The 14,034-nt window shown below is 31.3% G+C and overlaps 2 protein-coding genes across 5 annotated transcripts in view; one reads left to right on the top strand and one right to left on the bottom strand.

Moving 5' to 3' along the window:
- LOC115724056 (uncharacterized) overlaps positions 1-14,034 on the top strand; it is a 35,635-nt gene that overhangs the window by 14,890 nt on the left and 6,711 nt on the right. The gene's annotated exons all lie outside the window — the stretch shown is intronic.
- Positions 9,616-10,590, bottom strand: LOC115723952 (uncharacterized). Its single transcript, XM_061104643.1, has 4 exons — positions 10,446-10,590; positions 10,238-10,336; positions 9,884-10,159; positions 9,616-9,813 (listed from the first exon to the last, which is right to left on the bottom strand). The coding sequence occupies exons 1-4, from the start codon at positions 10,500-10,502 to the stop codon at positions 9,616-9,618; spliced, it is 630 nt and encodes a 209-aa protein (XP_060960626.1). The 5' UTR covers positions 10,503-10,590.

A 14,034-nucleotide genomic window follows, 5' to 3' on the forward strand; every position in this document is an offset into this window, starting at 1 on the left:
CAATGTAAGGTTTCTTAAACTTTATATGTGTTTATTTCATCGTTTTAGAAAGTTCATATTTAGGGTGTTAATAAACATACTTGTGAGTAGATCTAAGATCCTGGTAAAATAATTTCCAACAACTGGCCTCAGAGCCATGGTAATTGATTTACTTGCAAGAAATTTGGACTTTAAAACGATTGTTTGTATGTTCTTTGGATGGTATCATGTTGTATTGAGTGTTATTTGATGATTGATTGATGTTTGTGAAATTTTCGTGAACAATAATTGTGATTTCGTTTCTGGAATTATTTTTATTGGATAGTATGGAAAAAATTAAGCAAGTTAGCCTTTTACAGAACTCAATTTGGATTTTATTTGAATTAGTTATGATTTTTTGAAGATTTGACAAAATCGGAAATTTGTCTTGATAGTTTCTCATGATCGCAGAACTGTCCGTACAGTTTCGGATTTTTTCCTTTTTCTTCAATTTTTCATACTTTTTCATGGAATTAACTTCCAATTTTTTGTATGGTTTTGTATATATACTATTACTATTCCTAATTCAATTCTAATTATCATTTTGAATTAATTTAAATTTTTTTTAATTTAATTCAAGATATTAGTGTAATTTGAATTTGAATAGAATTAGTATTTATCTTTTTGCTTAAAAATCTATCTTATTTTTAAATTTGATTATATTTTTTTAAATTTAAGGTCAGATATTTTAAGATATTTATAATATCTTTTAAAGATATTTATAATATCTTTTAAGATATTTTAAAAATATCTTATCTTTTAAGATTTTTTAATTAAATCTTTTTAGATATTTTGACCATATTTAAATTTAAAATAAGATATTTATAATCATGTAATTTTAAATAGATATAAGATATTTTGCTAATTTTTTAAATTTTGTTATTTTATTTATTTAAATTACATTTAAAAATTTGAAAAAGATATTTATTTATCTTTTCTAATTTTTTATTTAATTTTTATTTATAAAATAACATTTAAAATTTAAAAGTAGTTAGCAAATTTTTGAAATGATATTTAGGTTGGTTGAAACTTAATTTTTCAAAAATTGTAGGTTTAATTTTAAATTTTTTTTAAATTTCGAATTTTTTTTTAATTTTTTAAAAATTTTCGAATTTTTTTTTTATTTATTTAATTAATTATTTTCGAAATTAAATATTTATTTAAAATTAAATAAATCCTACATCCAACTATCCAGTTAACCTTGTTGCAGGAGTATGTGTTTTAGCTTATGTGTAAGTTTTTAAAACCTATTATTACTTGATTGCAAATAGCCATGGTTACTTTTTGCCGTATCTAATGATACGATGGCTCCCTTGGTCAAGATAATAATTTGTAACAGGTATATTTACAATCTTCTTTCATCTGTGTATGACCTAGCAACATGATAGGACCCATCCAAAGTGTGCCTGTGTGAGCCTATGTGTTTAATTTTATTATAGATGCATATAGGTTAATGTTGCTAAATAAAATGTCATAGTCATTGATAGATTTTATTTAGGCCCATTTAGTTTTGGGCTTATTCAATTAATAACAGTTGTTCTTATTAAGGTTAAATTCCTCTCTTTTGGGCCTTGTGTAAGAGTTGGGAGCCATAGAAGTGGGTACGACATACTGAACCCAGCACCCCCTCACACAAACCACCCCAATTGTGAAGGCCCATTTGCTCGATTTGAATGATCGTACTAGGTTAATTAAACTAGTTTAACCTAATAAAATTGATTAGCAACATAATTAATTTCATTTATTTTGAAATTAATTTAAGAAAAATATAGTTTAAGGAATTTTATATTCTAAGCTAAACTATATGTATTTTCTTGTATTTAATTAAATATAGAATTATAACCATCTAGATTCTTTCTGGAACTTAATTTAAATTTTTCATTAAATATTCCTATTTAAGTTGATATTTAGTTATCTTCAACTAACCAACTTAAATCTGAATATCTTTTGAATTTCAAATTTCAAAATTAAGTTGAGGAATTTTAGGCATTGGTTATTAAGATTCTTTAGATATTTTTTAAGTTAATATCTTTTCGAATATTAACTTAAAATGGAATATTTTCAAATTAAGTGGTTACAACTTAATTTTTGATATTTAATTAAATTTAAATTTGAAAAATATTTAGGTTCTAGATTTTTTCTAATACAACTTAAATTAGATATTTTTTCAAATTTTGTTGAAAAGATACTTAGTCAAATAAGATATTTTCTAGATAGTTATTTCTAGACTACTTATTATTTCTAATATTAAATAGGAAAATATTATAAATTGTGAAATTAATTATTTATATAATTAATTTTGGTACAATTTATTTTAAGTATATTTTTCCTAGTATTAAACTAGAGATTAATAATTAAGCATTCTCTACACTTAATTATTTATTTCTTGAATTTAATACATTTAATTAATTTGAAAATAAAATATCTAAGTTGATTTAATCATCATACTTAAATATTTCTTTTTCATGACATTTAATTAAAAAGAAAATTATTTTTAGTTGAAATTTAATTTTTCAACTAAATTTAAATAATTTTCAAAATATATTTTTTCTTTATTTTATTAATCAATTTTTCAAAATTGCATTTCTTAAATGCTAGAATTTCGAATTTTATCTTGAAAAATAGATTAAGTTGTAAATTAATTATTTATTTTAATTAATTCTTGGATCAACTTAAATCAATGATTTTTTCATTTATTGATTAATTTAAAATAAATTGAATTAAAGTATATTATTAGAAATTGAATTAATTAGTCAAAGGAAAATCTAGATAGATGATATTTTTGCTTGAAGTATTTTTCTAGTGCATTTAATTAAATAGAAAATTAATATTTAAGTTGATTTTCATCATCATACTTAAATATTTGAAATTTTTCTTATATATTTAATTAAATAGGAAAATTATATTTTTTGTTGTAAATTAATTTTATTAATTAATTTTGGGCCAACATTAAATTAGAATAATTTTTCCAGGATTAATTTTTTATTTTAACATGCATTTTCGAAAATTGTATCCTTAAATACTTTAATTTTTCGAAATGCAAAATATATTTATAGAAAATTAAATTTGAGTTGTAAATTAATTTATATTAATTTTGTAACAACTTAAATTGAATATTTTTCTAAATATTTATTGGAAATTATTACTAAGATGGAAATAATTCATGTTATTTTCATATCCATCTAAGTAAAATTTATAAATATTAAATTAAAATTTATATTTAGAATTTTTCATTCTAAATTGGAAATTTTAAATAAATATATATTTAAAATAAATAAATTAAATAAAGAGAATCAAAGAAAATACAACTCACTTTAAATAATGAGCTTGATTATTATTAAGATATTCGATCTCCATTGTTGGTCTTACAAAAGTTAAATGTTTTCAATATAACCTCGAGACGCTAGACTTCGTCCCCCTATGGATGGTTATTCGTTGAACGCATTTAACACCGTAAGATTTCATTTGATAAGTGTTTTGTAAGTTTTCGTCTCTATTAGACTCTCCCCTACGGTGACTACTTAGAGATAAACTTATGAAACATGAAACAATGGTAGAAGCTCATAAAATGAGAATAACCTTGACTCTCGCCTACCGGGACAACGTTGGATTCTTATTTTGATCGAATAAAAGGTTGCTAGAATGGTTTTTATTTTAGATGAGTGACAACTCTATTCAATAAATGATGCTTTGACTCTCGCCTACGGGACCTTTGTATCGGTTTATTGAAAACCTTGGAAATTATTTAGGATTGTATGTTTTAGTATTTTCACTAGTCATTCCTACTTGCTATATGTTTATAATTTACGAATTGTGTATGAATTTATATTGAACCATGTTAATTTATGTTATTAAGTTGTAGTTTAATTTCGAATCTTCATTGTTGGTCTAACATGTTTGTTTTTCTAATGAGATAAATCCCTAGTGGATTTTCACCATTAGACATACATAATAGTGTAAGATCTCGAAAGATAAATATTGTATATGCGACATCTAACATTTTGTTCATCAATTGATGACACCCTAGACTAGTATTTTACGATATGAAACAAGAAGATTGTATAAATAAGATTACTTTGAATTTCGCTAATCGAAGCATCGTTGGATTCTTATTTATAAACGAAATTATCCTAATTCCTCTTAGCTTATTCATTTCGAATTAGCTTCAAAACATATCATTGGATGAATGGTTTATAAATCATTTCATGTCATTGTATTTTCTCTTAAGAAATTAAATGATGTATATGATTATAATCCCGAAATTCTATTCCCAATTGATATAAATCCTCAATCCTAGAAATCTCCTACTTGTATGGGCAAATCTGACTTAGAGTTTGTATTAGTAGTGGTGGTCCAAGAAAGAATTACTCATTATATTTGGTTGAATTTAAGTCTTTGACTTTAATTTTAGAATCCAAACGAAATTTTCTTATATTTCTAATTCCGGATACAATACGATTACACTTTCTCAAGTGTTTAATATCCATCTTTTATTAATGGATTAAACCGTATGGAATGTGAGTTAGGTATTACGTGACAGGATCCACTTGAAGTATTCTAAGAACTCTTTGATGTAACTAAACCTATGTCATCATAGACACTACCACATTTTCTTAATCTATGGCATTTGTATCTTGTTCATAGTGGATTTGACAAGATCAATCTCTGCAAAGAGTTAATATGCCTATATCCACTGAAAGTAGTTCATCTCATTCGCGAGATGAATGTACATTCGGGGGTGGATATGAGTTTTTCGTTGTATTCTTAAAACGATAACTCTAGATTATACCTTATGCAAAGAAATTTGAAATGTTTGAAAAATTTCATTAATTTCTAGCAATGGTTAAACACCATTAAGGTAAGTGGTTAAAGATCTTGCGAACTGATAGGGGTGGAGAAATAGTTAGTAGATATGCAGTTCAAAGATCATTAAATTGATTTTTGAATTATATCCAAACTTACCTCCCCGAAATTTCGAGTTGCATATTGATGATTAGTTCTTTTAGTCGTTGCCTAAATCCTTCTATGGTAATACAATTTCGGAATGATGTAATGGTTGTATACTTAATGTAAATCATTACTAGATTCATGGATGACCTAATCAAAATCTTAAGAAAAGCTAGAATCGTTAACCATGGTTTCTTAGCTATTCTAAGTGATTAGGGGTGGACCATCCCATTGTCAATAGATAAGAAAGTGTTTGTTCTTACAAATACTACTTTTCTAAGATAATGACTAAGTGCGAAAACAAGTAGCAAATAAAGGAGATATTTAATTCTTGATTCCAAAAGTGTTCTATCATCTTATATAACATATGATGATCCCACTGCCTCTGTTGTCTTGTCACAACCGAAGAGATCAATACCATTTAGTTTTCTTAGACATAATTCACGGTGCCTTGTCGTAGTGGGAGAGTTTCTAGGAACTCACCTTCTTATGACTTGGGAGACACTAGTGATTAAAATCCATTGTGAGTTTAAACAAGTAATGGATTGTCAAGATAAGAAACTAAGAAGAAAGCCAATAGAACTATGGTTTAATTCATTCACATGGAGTAACCTAAAGTTTTCTATTACAAGGACATAAAAGGAAATTTTCGTTTATAAGTCTATTCAATGGACTTAACAAACTTCACATTCTAGTATTATAGGTTTGAGGTTATCTAAACCTATGGCTTGTGGTATACCCGGTAATTACTAACTCTAATGCAAGCAACTTACTTTAGTAAGATGTCGGCATTTTCTTTCTAATGGCAATCTATAGAAGCTTCACAACTTCTTAGGTATAGATTTTATTTATCTAAGGAAAAGTCTTAACTATTGTAAAAGATAAAGCCATGAAAGAATTTTCTTATATCAACAGTGAGAGGTCTTAGATATGCTTTTGTATTCCTTAGACCAGACACCTGCTATTGAGTGGGAGTAATGAGTAGGTATCGGATTAATCCGGGGAGAAGAACATTGGAAGACAATCAAGTAAATTTTAAGATAAAGAAGAGGAACTATATGTTAGTCTATAAGGGTGTGTTTAAAACTCTTAGACTACACCATATCAGATTTCGAAATTTGCCTATGTGCTAGTAAATATTTCTGATAAGATGGTGATTACTCTGGGGGTGGAATAGTGATTTTGGAGAAGTGTAAAAACCTATCTGAATTCTCTAAGTCTACCGAGAGACCGAATGTTAAAGGCTTGCGGGAAAGTTACTTATTCAGTCTAAGGAAAGTTCTATACATCTTTGGCACCATTCCAAATTGCCTTAAACTACTAGTGTTAATTCCCTGATTAACCAAAAGTAGTTGCCAAAGGTATAGAATCCAGTATCCCAAGAGAGTAGACATATAGAGAGGAATTTCACATTATCAATGATTTTGTGATTAAAGGAAGAGTAATGGTGGAGAAAAGGTTGTGGTTAATTCAACCTTTCAGATCCTATTACGAGGAGTTTACTACTACTACACTTGATTTGAATATCAAGGTGTTGAGATTATTTGAAACGCACTTATTGTTTTATAATAGTGCAAGTGGGAGTTTGTTGGGTTTTATGCCCTAAATAAAACTCATTTCAATATAATCGATTTGTTTATTAATATAGATCGAAATAACATTTAATGTTGCATGGTTCACATGATTTATTTCATGATTATATGTACATAATGTATAAATTCATACGAAACCCTTTTCACATACTTGATCCTCGTTTATTGTGTCGTCACCACATTGGAAAGTAAACATGACTATGTGAATAAAGTTTCCTAGATTTATCGGACACGGGGTTTTACCGATATGATAATCTACAACAAGAGTTTACTTGTATTTGGAGAAATACTATGTTCTTTCCGAACATTGGTTAAAGTAAAGCTCGGGTTGGATGCATGGAGTATGCATCGGAAGGGACCGATATTGAACTTTGACTTAGATTTATTAAACTTACCGTAATATCTATTCAAGTCAATATCGCCTAGTTGATCCTTAGATCAAATGATCTTAATCTGATATGATTAGGCTCAATCTTGAAAGGCTATTCGTGTTCTTTGATTTGTTAGTTAAGCCTACTTTTAGGTCGGGGTGATACGTACATTTTGGGAACACGGTAGTGCAATTGAGTGGGAGCGCTATCATAAACATGGAATCTATAGCTTCTATACGGCGAATAGTAAGCAAAGGATGATCTCCTTCGAGCTTGACCAAACGAACATAAATGGTGGAGTACTCATTTCACATAAGCTGAAATATCATTTATACGGGGTCAAGTGTTTTAAGGAATAAATACATTGTAGGGTGTAACGGTAATTTAATCCCTTTACAGTGTAGATCATTCATATAGAGGATCATTGATCACATTAGGATTATAACAATGGATAACTAATGATGTGTCTATATGGTGGAACATATAGAGCATTCTATATAACCGAGAGTGCAATTCGAGTTCTATGCGTGGATTCAACGAAGAATTAATAAGTTAGTGAATTTTAGTGCTAAATTCTTGATCTACTTATTGGAAGCTCGGTTATATAGACCCATGGTCCCCCCACTAGTTGAGATAATATTGCTTGTAAGACTCATGTAATTGGTTTTGATTAATCAATTATAATTCACGAATTAGACTATGTCTATTTGTGAAATTTTCACTAAGTAAGGGCGAAATTGTAAAGAAAGAGTTAACAGGGGCATATTTGTTAATTATGATACTTTGTATGGTGCAATTAATAAATATGATAAATGACAATATTATTTAATAATTATTTATAGTTATTAAATAGTTAGAATTGGCATTTAAATGATTGAATTAGGAAATTGGCATTTTTGAGAAAATCAGATACAAAAGGTGTTAAAATTGCAAAATTGCAAAGCCCAAGGCCCAATCCATTAAGTGTATGGTCGGCCACCTTTGTAGCTTTTTTAAATTGATTTTTTCATTATTTTAATGCCATATAATTCAAATCAAGCCCTAGAGGAATGCTATAAATAGATAGTGAAGGCTTCAGGAAAAACACACTTTCTGAATCAGAAAAACCTGAGCCTCCACTCTCTTCTCTAGCCGCCACTCTCTCTCTCTTTTCTTCCTCAATATTTCGAACCTCTCTTAGTGATTAGAGTAGTGCCCACACACATCAAGTGATACCTCAATCATAGTGAGGAAGATCGTGAAGAAAGATCATCAGCAAAGGAGTTTCAGCATCAAAGATTCAGAGAAAGAGATCCAGGTTCAGATATTGATAATGCTCTGCTACAGAAAGGAATCAAGGGCTAGATATCTGAACGGAAGGAGTCATTATATTCCGCTGCACCCAATGTAAGGTTTCTTAAACTTTATATGTGTTTATTTCATCGTTTTAGAAAGTTCATATTTAGGGTGTTAATAAACATACTTGTGAGTAGATCTAAGATCCTGGTAAAATAATTTCCAACAAACCGAACCATTGATTGGTTCTTTTGATATTGTACATAAAAGCTTGATATTGATTTCTTGTTGGGCTGTTATCTTTGGGCTGAAACAAAGTTTGCAAAATGTGTTAGATATAAAATTACCAATTTTATTTTGTGGACACATAATATAAAAGTAAAATTAGAAAAATACCAATTTGCATATAACATTAATTTTGCTTCTTAAAGTGTGTTGGTTAGAACAAATAATTTCCAACATTATATAATTTAGTTTTTACATTTTAATTGTAGTGCAAATTACAAATATAAGTTTTATTATTTTATTAGAAATACAAAAGTAAGAACAAACTGTCACTACAACATTCAGGAGCAATAGCGGCGGGCCCCTCGGCCGCTATTGCTCCAGTTTTTGGCCGCTAAAGAGCAATAGCGGCGGACCTCGGCCGCTATTGGTCCGCCGCTATTGCTTGGCCGCTATTAATAGTATTAGCGGCCAAAAACTGGTTCCGCCGCTAATACTATTAATAGCGGCGGAGCAATAGCGGCGGGACCCCGCCGCTATTGCTTTGTGTCAGTTTCGTGTTTCGAGACTGACACAGGGCAATAGCGGCGGGGTCCCGCCGCTATTGCTCCGCCGCTACAACTCCGTATAATAAAAAAAAAATATTAATTATTTTTAAAAATTTATTTATATTATATATAAATAAATAATTAAATATTTAATAAATAAATCTAATTAATATAATTAAAACAATTTAATTAAATATTTAATAAATAAATCTAATTAATATAATTAAAACAATTTAATAAAATTTATTAATAATTTAAAATTGTCTCCAAAGTAATTAACTTTAACATATTAATCCTAATAAAATATTGTCTCAAAATTAAACTAAATTATTACAAAACATAAATAAATTATTCATTAACATCTTCATTCAAGTCTCTAATTATGAAGTCTTGATCTGGATTATTTTCGGTACGAGTCCCTGAAGCCCGTGGTGGAGAAGGCACATACGCTTGGTCTGATGATAAACCCAGCGTCAAATTACCGAGCTCAGCTTGGTTGAAAATGGGAGTTGAAAAAAATTGGTTCTCCTGCGATGAACTCCCAAATAATCCAAAATCAGCAAAGTTTGAGCCGAGCGGAGGAGACTCTGACGGTGTTCGGTATAAGAACGATTTCCCATTGGCGGAGCGAGGCCCCATTTATTCTTCTTTGAGGAAATTCTTGAGGAAAAGATTGGGGTTCTTCTTGCAAAAAATTTTCAAATTCTTTGCTTGTGACAAATTTTGGAATTGTTGTTGCGAGGAAGGCCGAAATTGTGGTTGCGTAGGAGGTTGTTGTTCAGTTCCGGAGGAGCGGCATGACTCTGAGAAGACGAACCACCAGGCGACTGCGATTGACTATACGTTTGAACGAAATTGTCAAAGCGTGGGTTAAATATTAGGGCACGTTGTTCAGGCGTCAAATTACCCCCCAAGTGGCACGCATAGCTGAGAATATATCTGCCATGGTGCTCATCATTTCAGTAGTTGGTTGGGGAGGCACCGTTGATTGAGTTTGAGGGATTGGTTTCTTTCCTTTGCCCTTGAGCCTTTTACCCACGCCTCTTTGATAGTCAGATCTTTGGCCTAGAACTGTTTCCATTACGTCAAACTGATAACCAGTATCAGATTCAGATTCAGTCCCAGTATCGCTCTGGGATTGTCGTTCAAGTCGCTTCCTATCAAGCTCCTTGATCAGTTCCTCCTATTTAAATCAAAATTATTAGAATATGTAATTAATATAAAATATAAATTTTAATAATAAATCATTTTAATCACTTACATAATCTTTTGCAGCTAATTCATTAACGAAAGTTCCAGACGGTTTTTTCACATGGATCTCCTTCCATGCGTCAACTACATGCTCTCCAGGAGTACCCCCCTATACAAATATAAACAATTAAATTAGTTTATTATAAGAAAAAAATATTATTAACTATTAAAGAATTTTTTTGTATGAAACATTTAACAATTAAAGAATTAATACATACCATTCCGTGGCGTATGGACGCCAACGATTTTGTGCCTTGCGTTGTTGGATATTTCATTAGTTGCCGATTCGATTTATTTTTAGTTGAACGATTCAAAAATGCCTCGCTAACGAACAATTCGCAAACCGGTTTCCAAGTCTCGGTATTCAAGTAGTCAGGGGAGAATTTGAGAAGCGTGTCCCAATCTTACGGTTTTTTGTAATGTTGTTTGAAATGCTTGTGTCTGAGCGTCTTTCGCTCACTATACCGCTCCGCCATCACCGAATATAAAGTCCCCATAAGTAGGTCTCGGTGGGGATTCCCATCGATATCAAAGTAGTACTATGTAATAAAATAATTTAAAATTATGTTAATTTGTAAATGAGGACATAAAATTATTACAACCTTTAATAATTAAAAATCACTCACTCTGATTCGATTGAGCACTTGATCCTTGTATTGTTGGGGTACATCGGAAAAATTTAGATGACCACCCGGGCACAACATGCTCACTTGTTGGCCAAGAAATCGAACATAATTGCTGGCTTCAGTGCCAACTACTTTGCGGTTTCAAGATCTACCTCCACTTAGGTAAGGGCTTACCGGCTTCTCTCCTTTTTTTTTTTCGAGATTAGCGTTTGCGGCAACCCCACGAACCTTTCTGACCGGAGGTGGAACTATATATATTCGAGGGAAAAATTATTTTATTAGTAAATCATACATTCACTATTTATATTCAGAACAATTGTAGATTTGAAAAAATATGAAAACCTGCTTCGCAAGACGACGGTACCCTAGAAGGATCAGGGGGATCCCTGCCATCACCATCCCCACCGTGGTGTGTCGCTAACGTAGCTGACATTTTACTTTACTTTGAAGACGGAAAAAAACGTAAGAATTCACAAATGTGAAACACATAATTGAAATATAAGTATTTAAAATGTCAATACGAAAGAAATTAAATATTCCTTTAATTGTAAAAAATTTTAGTAACAAATGTTTACAAAATAAAAGTTACACTGAAGAATCACTATCATTTCCATCATTCACTAAGTTTACATTTTCATCCTCTACATGTTCAACTAGTAAATCATCTACTTCTTCAGCAACATAATTCTCATCCAGTTCATTATTCTCTATCTCAGAATCCACTAACTGATCGGACGATTCAACAATTACTGGAGGTTCATTCGATTGCATAATCAACTCTCCAAGATCAACTGTCAACACAAAATTGGCAGAGTTAGAATCACTAACAACATCTACATCAGTCTCATCTTCGTTGTCAGTAATGTCCCAAATTTGTCGATGGCTAATATCTTCAACAACCTTCCAATCGCGACCTCTGAGTGGATCTTCAAGATAGAAAACTTGCTTTGCCTGGTTGGCAAGGATGTACGGTTCATCTTGATACCAATGTCCACGAGTATTTATACTAGTTATATTATTTTCAGTGATTGTCTTCTTTCTTAATGGATTAGTGTTATACCATTTACATTCAAACAATGACACTGTAAATGCACCAGTATAAGATATAGTGATTACATCTTCAAGTGTGCCGTAATAATTAAACCCTTCTGTTCCAGCAACAGTAACACCACTATTTTGTGTCTTCCGCTTTTGGTCTCGCTTTGATGCAATAAACCGAACACCATTCACTACACAACCTTCGTAAAATGTTGCTAAGTAATCGGACCCGGAAGCGAGAGCGAGTAACTCATCACCATTTTGTAAAGTTCCAAGCTTGTGCAGCTCATATATCTAAATACATAAAATGTATTAATATGAGAGGAATATAAATGATTGAATTAAAACTTAACAATTTTGTCGTTATACCTTCTTGTGAAACCACGGACGGAAAGTTTGCCTATGCAATGCATCGTGATTACCATTAGGATTTTCATGCTTGATCTTGTCCAAATGTTCACTGTGAAGTATGATAATGTCAAGATACGATAGAAGGAGATAGAAAATAAAAACTAAAAATTTAATAAAATAATTTATAAAAATGTAACAAACTTACTCTAAGTAAGCTTGGATTTCAGGAGAATTTTGAAGAATGTACCACTCAGCTTTTTCACGACTGGTATGATCAAGAGGCTTGATAAGTCCGCTAGTTAAAGGACGAGATTGAGAATTAAAAACTGAGAGATAGCGACAAACAGAAGGCGCATCTTCATTTCGATCAAGCCGATTAAATCTTGTTTCACACCCTTTAAAGTACATTGAACAAAAGGTTACTGCCTCATCAGCAACATAACCTTCTGCAATTGACCCTTCAGGACGTGCTTTATTTCCCACATAATTTTTCAATTTTTTCATGTACCTTTCAAAAGGATACATCCATCTCATAAAGACCGGGCCACCCAATATCGCTTCTTCAGGCAAATGCAATACCAAGTGTATCATTATGTCAAAAAAAGCTGGAGGAAAAATCAATTCCATCTTGCACAATAACAGAATTAAATTATTTTGAGCATCCTCCATATCTTTTACATTTAGAGTTCTAGAGCATAACTGTCGAAAAAAATTACACGATTTGAGTAATAGTTGTTGCGAGTGTCACGAGGTAGAAATTTACGGACACCAACCGCTAATACTCGCTGCATAATGACATGACAATCGTGGGATTTTAACTTGATAATGTTAGACTCATCTGGAGAAACTTTGCTCTTTAAATTTGAACAGAAGCCATCGGGAAACTTTATTCCTTTAACAAACTGACAAAAAAGTTGTCTTTTCTCACGAGTCAAAACATAAGGAGCATGCGGTTTCATTTGCCTCCCATTTACATCTTCATAAATCCACAACGATTCCCTAATACCCATCTTCTTTAAATCATGGCGCGCATTGGTTGTGTCCTTTGATTTATCATTATCCAAGATGGTTCCTAGGAGACTATCACACACATTTTTCTCAACATGCATGACATCAATGTTGTGTTTTAAAATATTCGTGCTCCAATACTCCAACTCGTAGAAAATACTTTTTTTCCTCCAATTATAATTTTACGCAACTCTTCTACGTTTCACGCCCCCAAAATTTTCATGATGTCCGGGAATTTGGGGTTCGAGAGCATTAACTTGTGATAATATTTCTTCACAAGTAAATCGTCTTGGAGGAGGTCTTCTTTCAACTTTACCATCAAATCGAGTATCCCTTCTCATTGCATGGTTACTTGGCAAGAACCTTCGATGACCAACATATGATGTCTTCCCGATCACTCGAATGGACGTCGTGTCTTCATTACAAGTAGGGCAAGCTTTATAACCTTGACCACTCCACCCAGACAAGCTACTACGAGCAGGAAAATCATTCACTGTCCACAAAAGCGCAGCACGCATGGTGAACATTGAGTTGGTCGAACTATCTCTCGTTGCTACCCCATTATTCCACAACTCCTTTAATTCATCCACCAAAGGTCTTAAAAATATATCCATGTCTTTACCTGGAGATTTTGCACCAGGAATTAGGGTAGATAGCAAGAAATAATTATCTTTCATACATAACCAAGGTGGAAGATTATAGTTAGCCAACACCACGGCCACATCTTTGTATGCAAGACTCATGTTGCCAAATGGATTAAATCCATCAGCAGCTAACCCAAGTC

Source organism: Cannabis sativa, chromosome 9, assembly GCF_029168945.1.
Source record: "Cannabis sativa cultivar Pink pepper isolate KNU-18-1 chromosome 9, ASM2916894v1, whole genome shotgun sequence".
In the NCBI taxonomy this organism is placed as follows: domain Eukaryota; kingdom Viridiplantae; phylum Streptophyta; class Magnoliopsida; order Rosales; family Cannabaceae; genus Cannabis; species Cannabis sativa.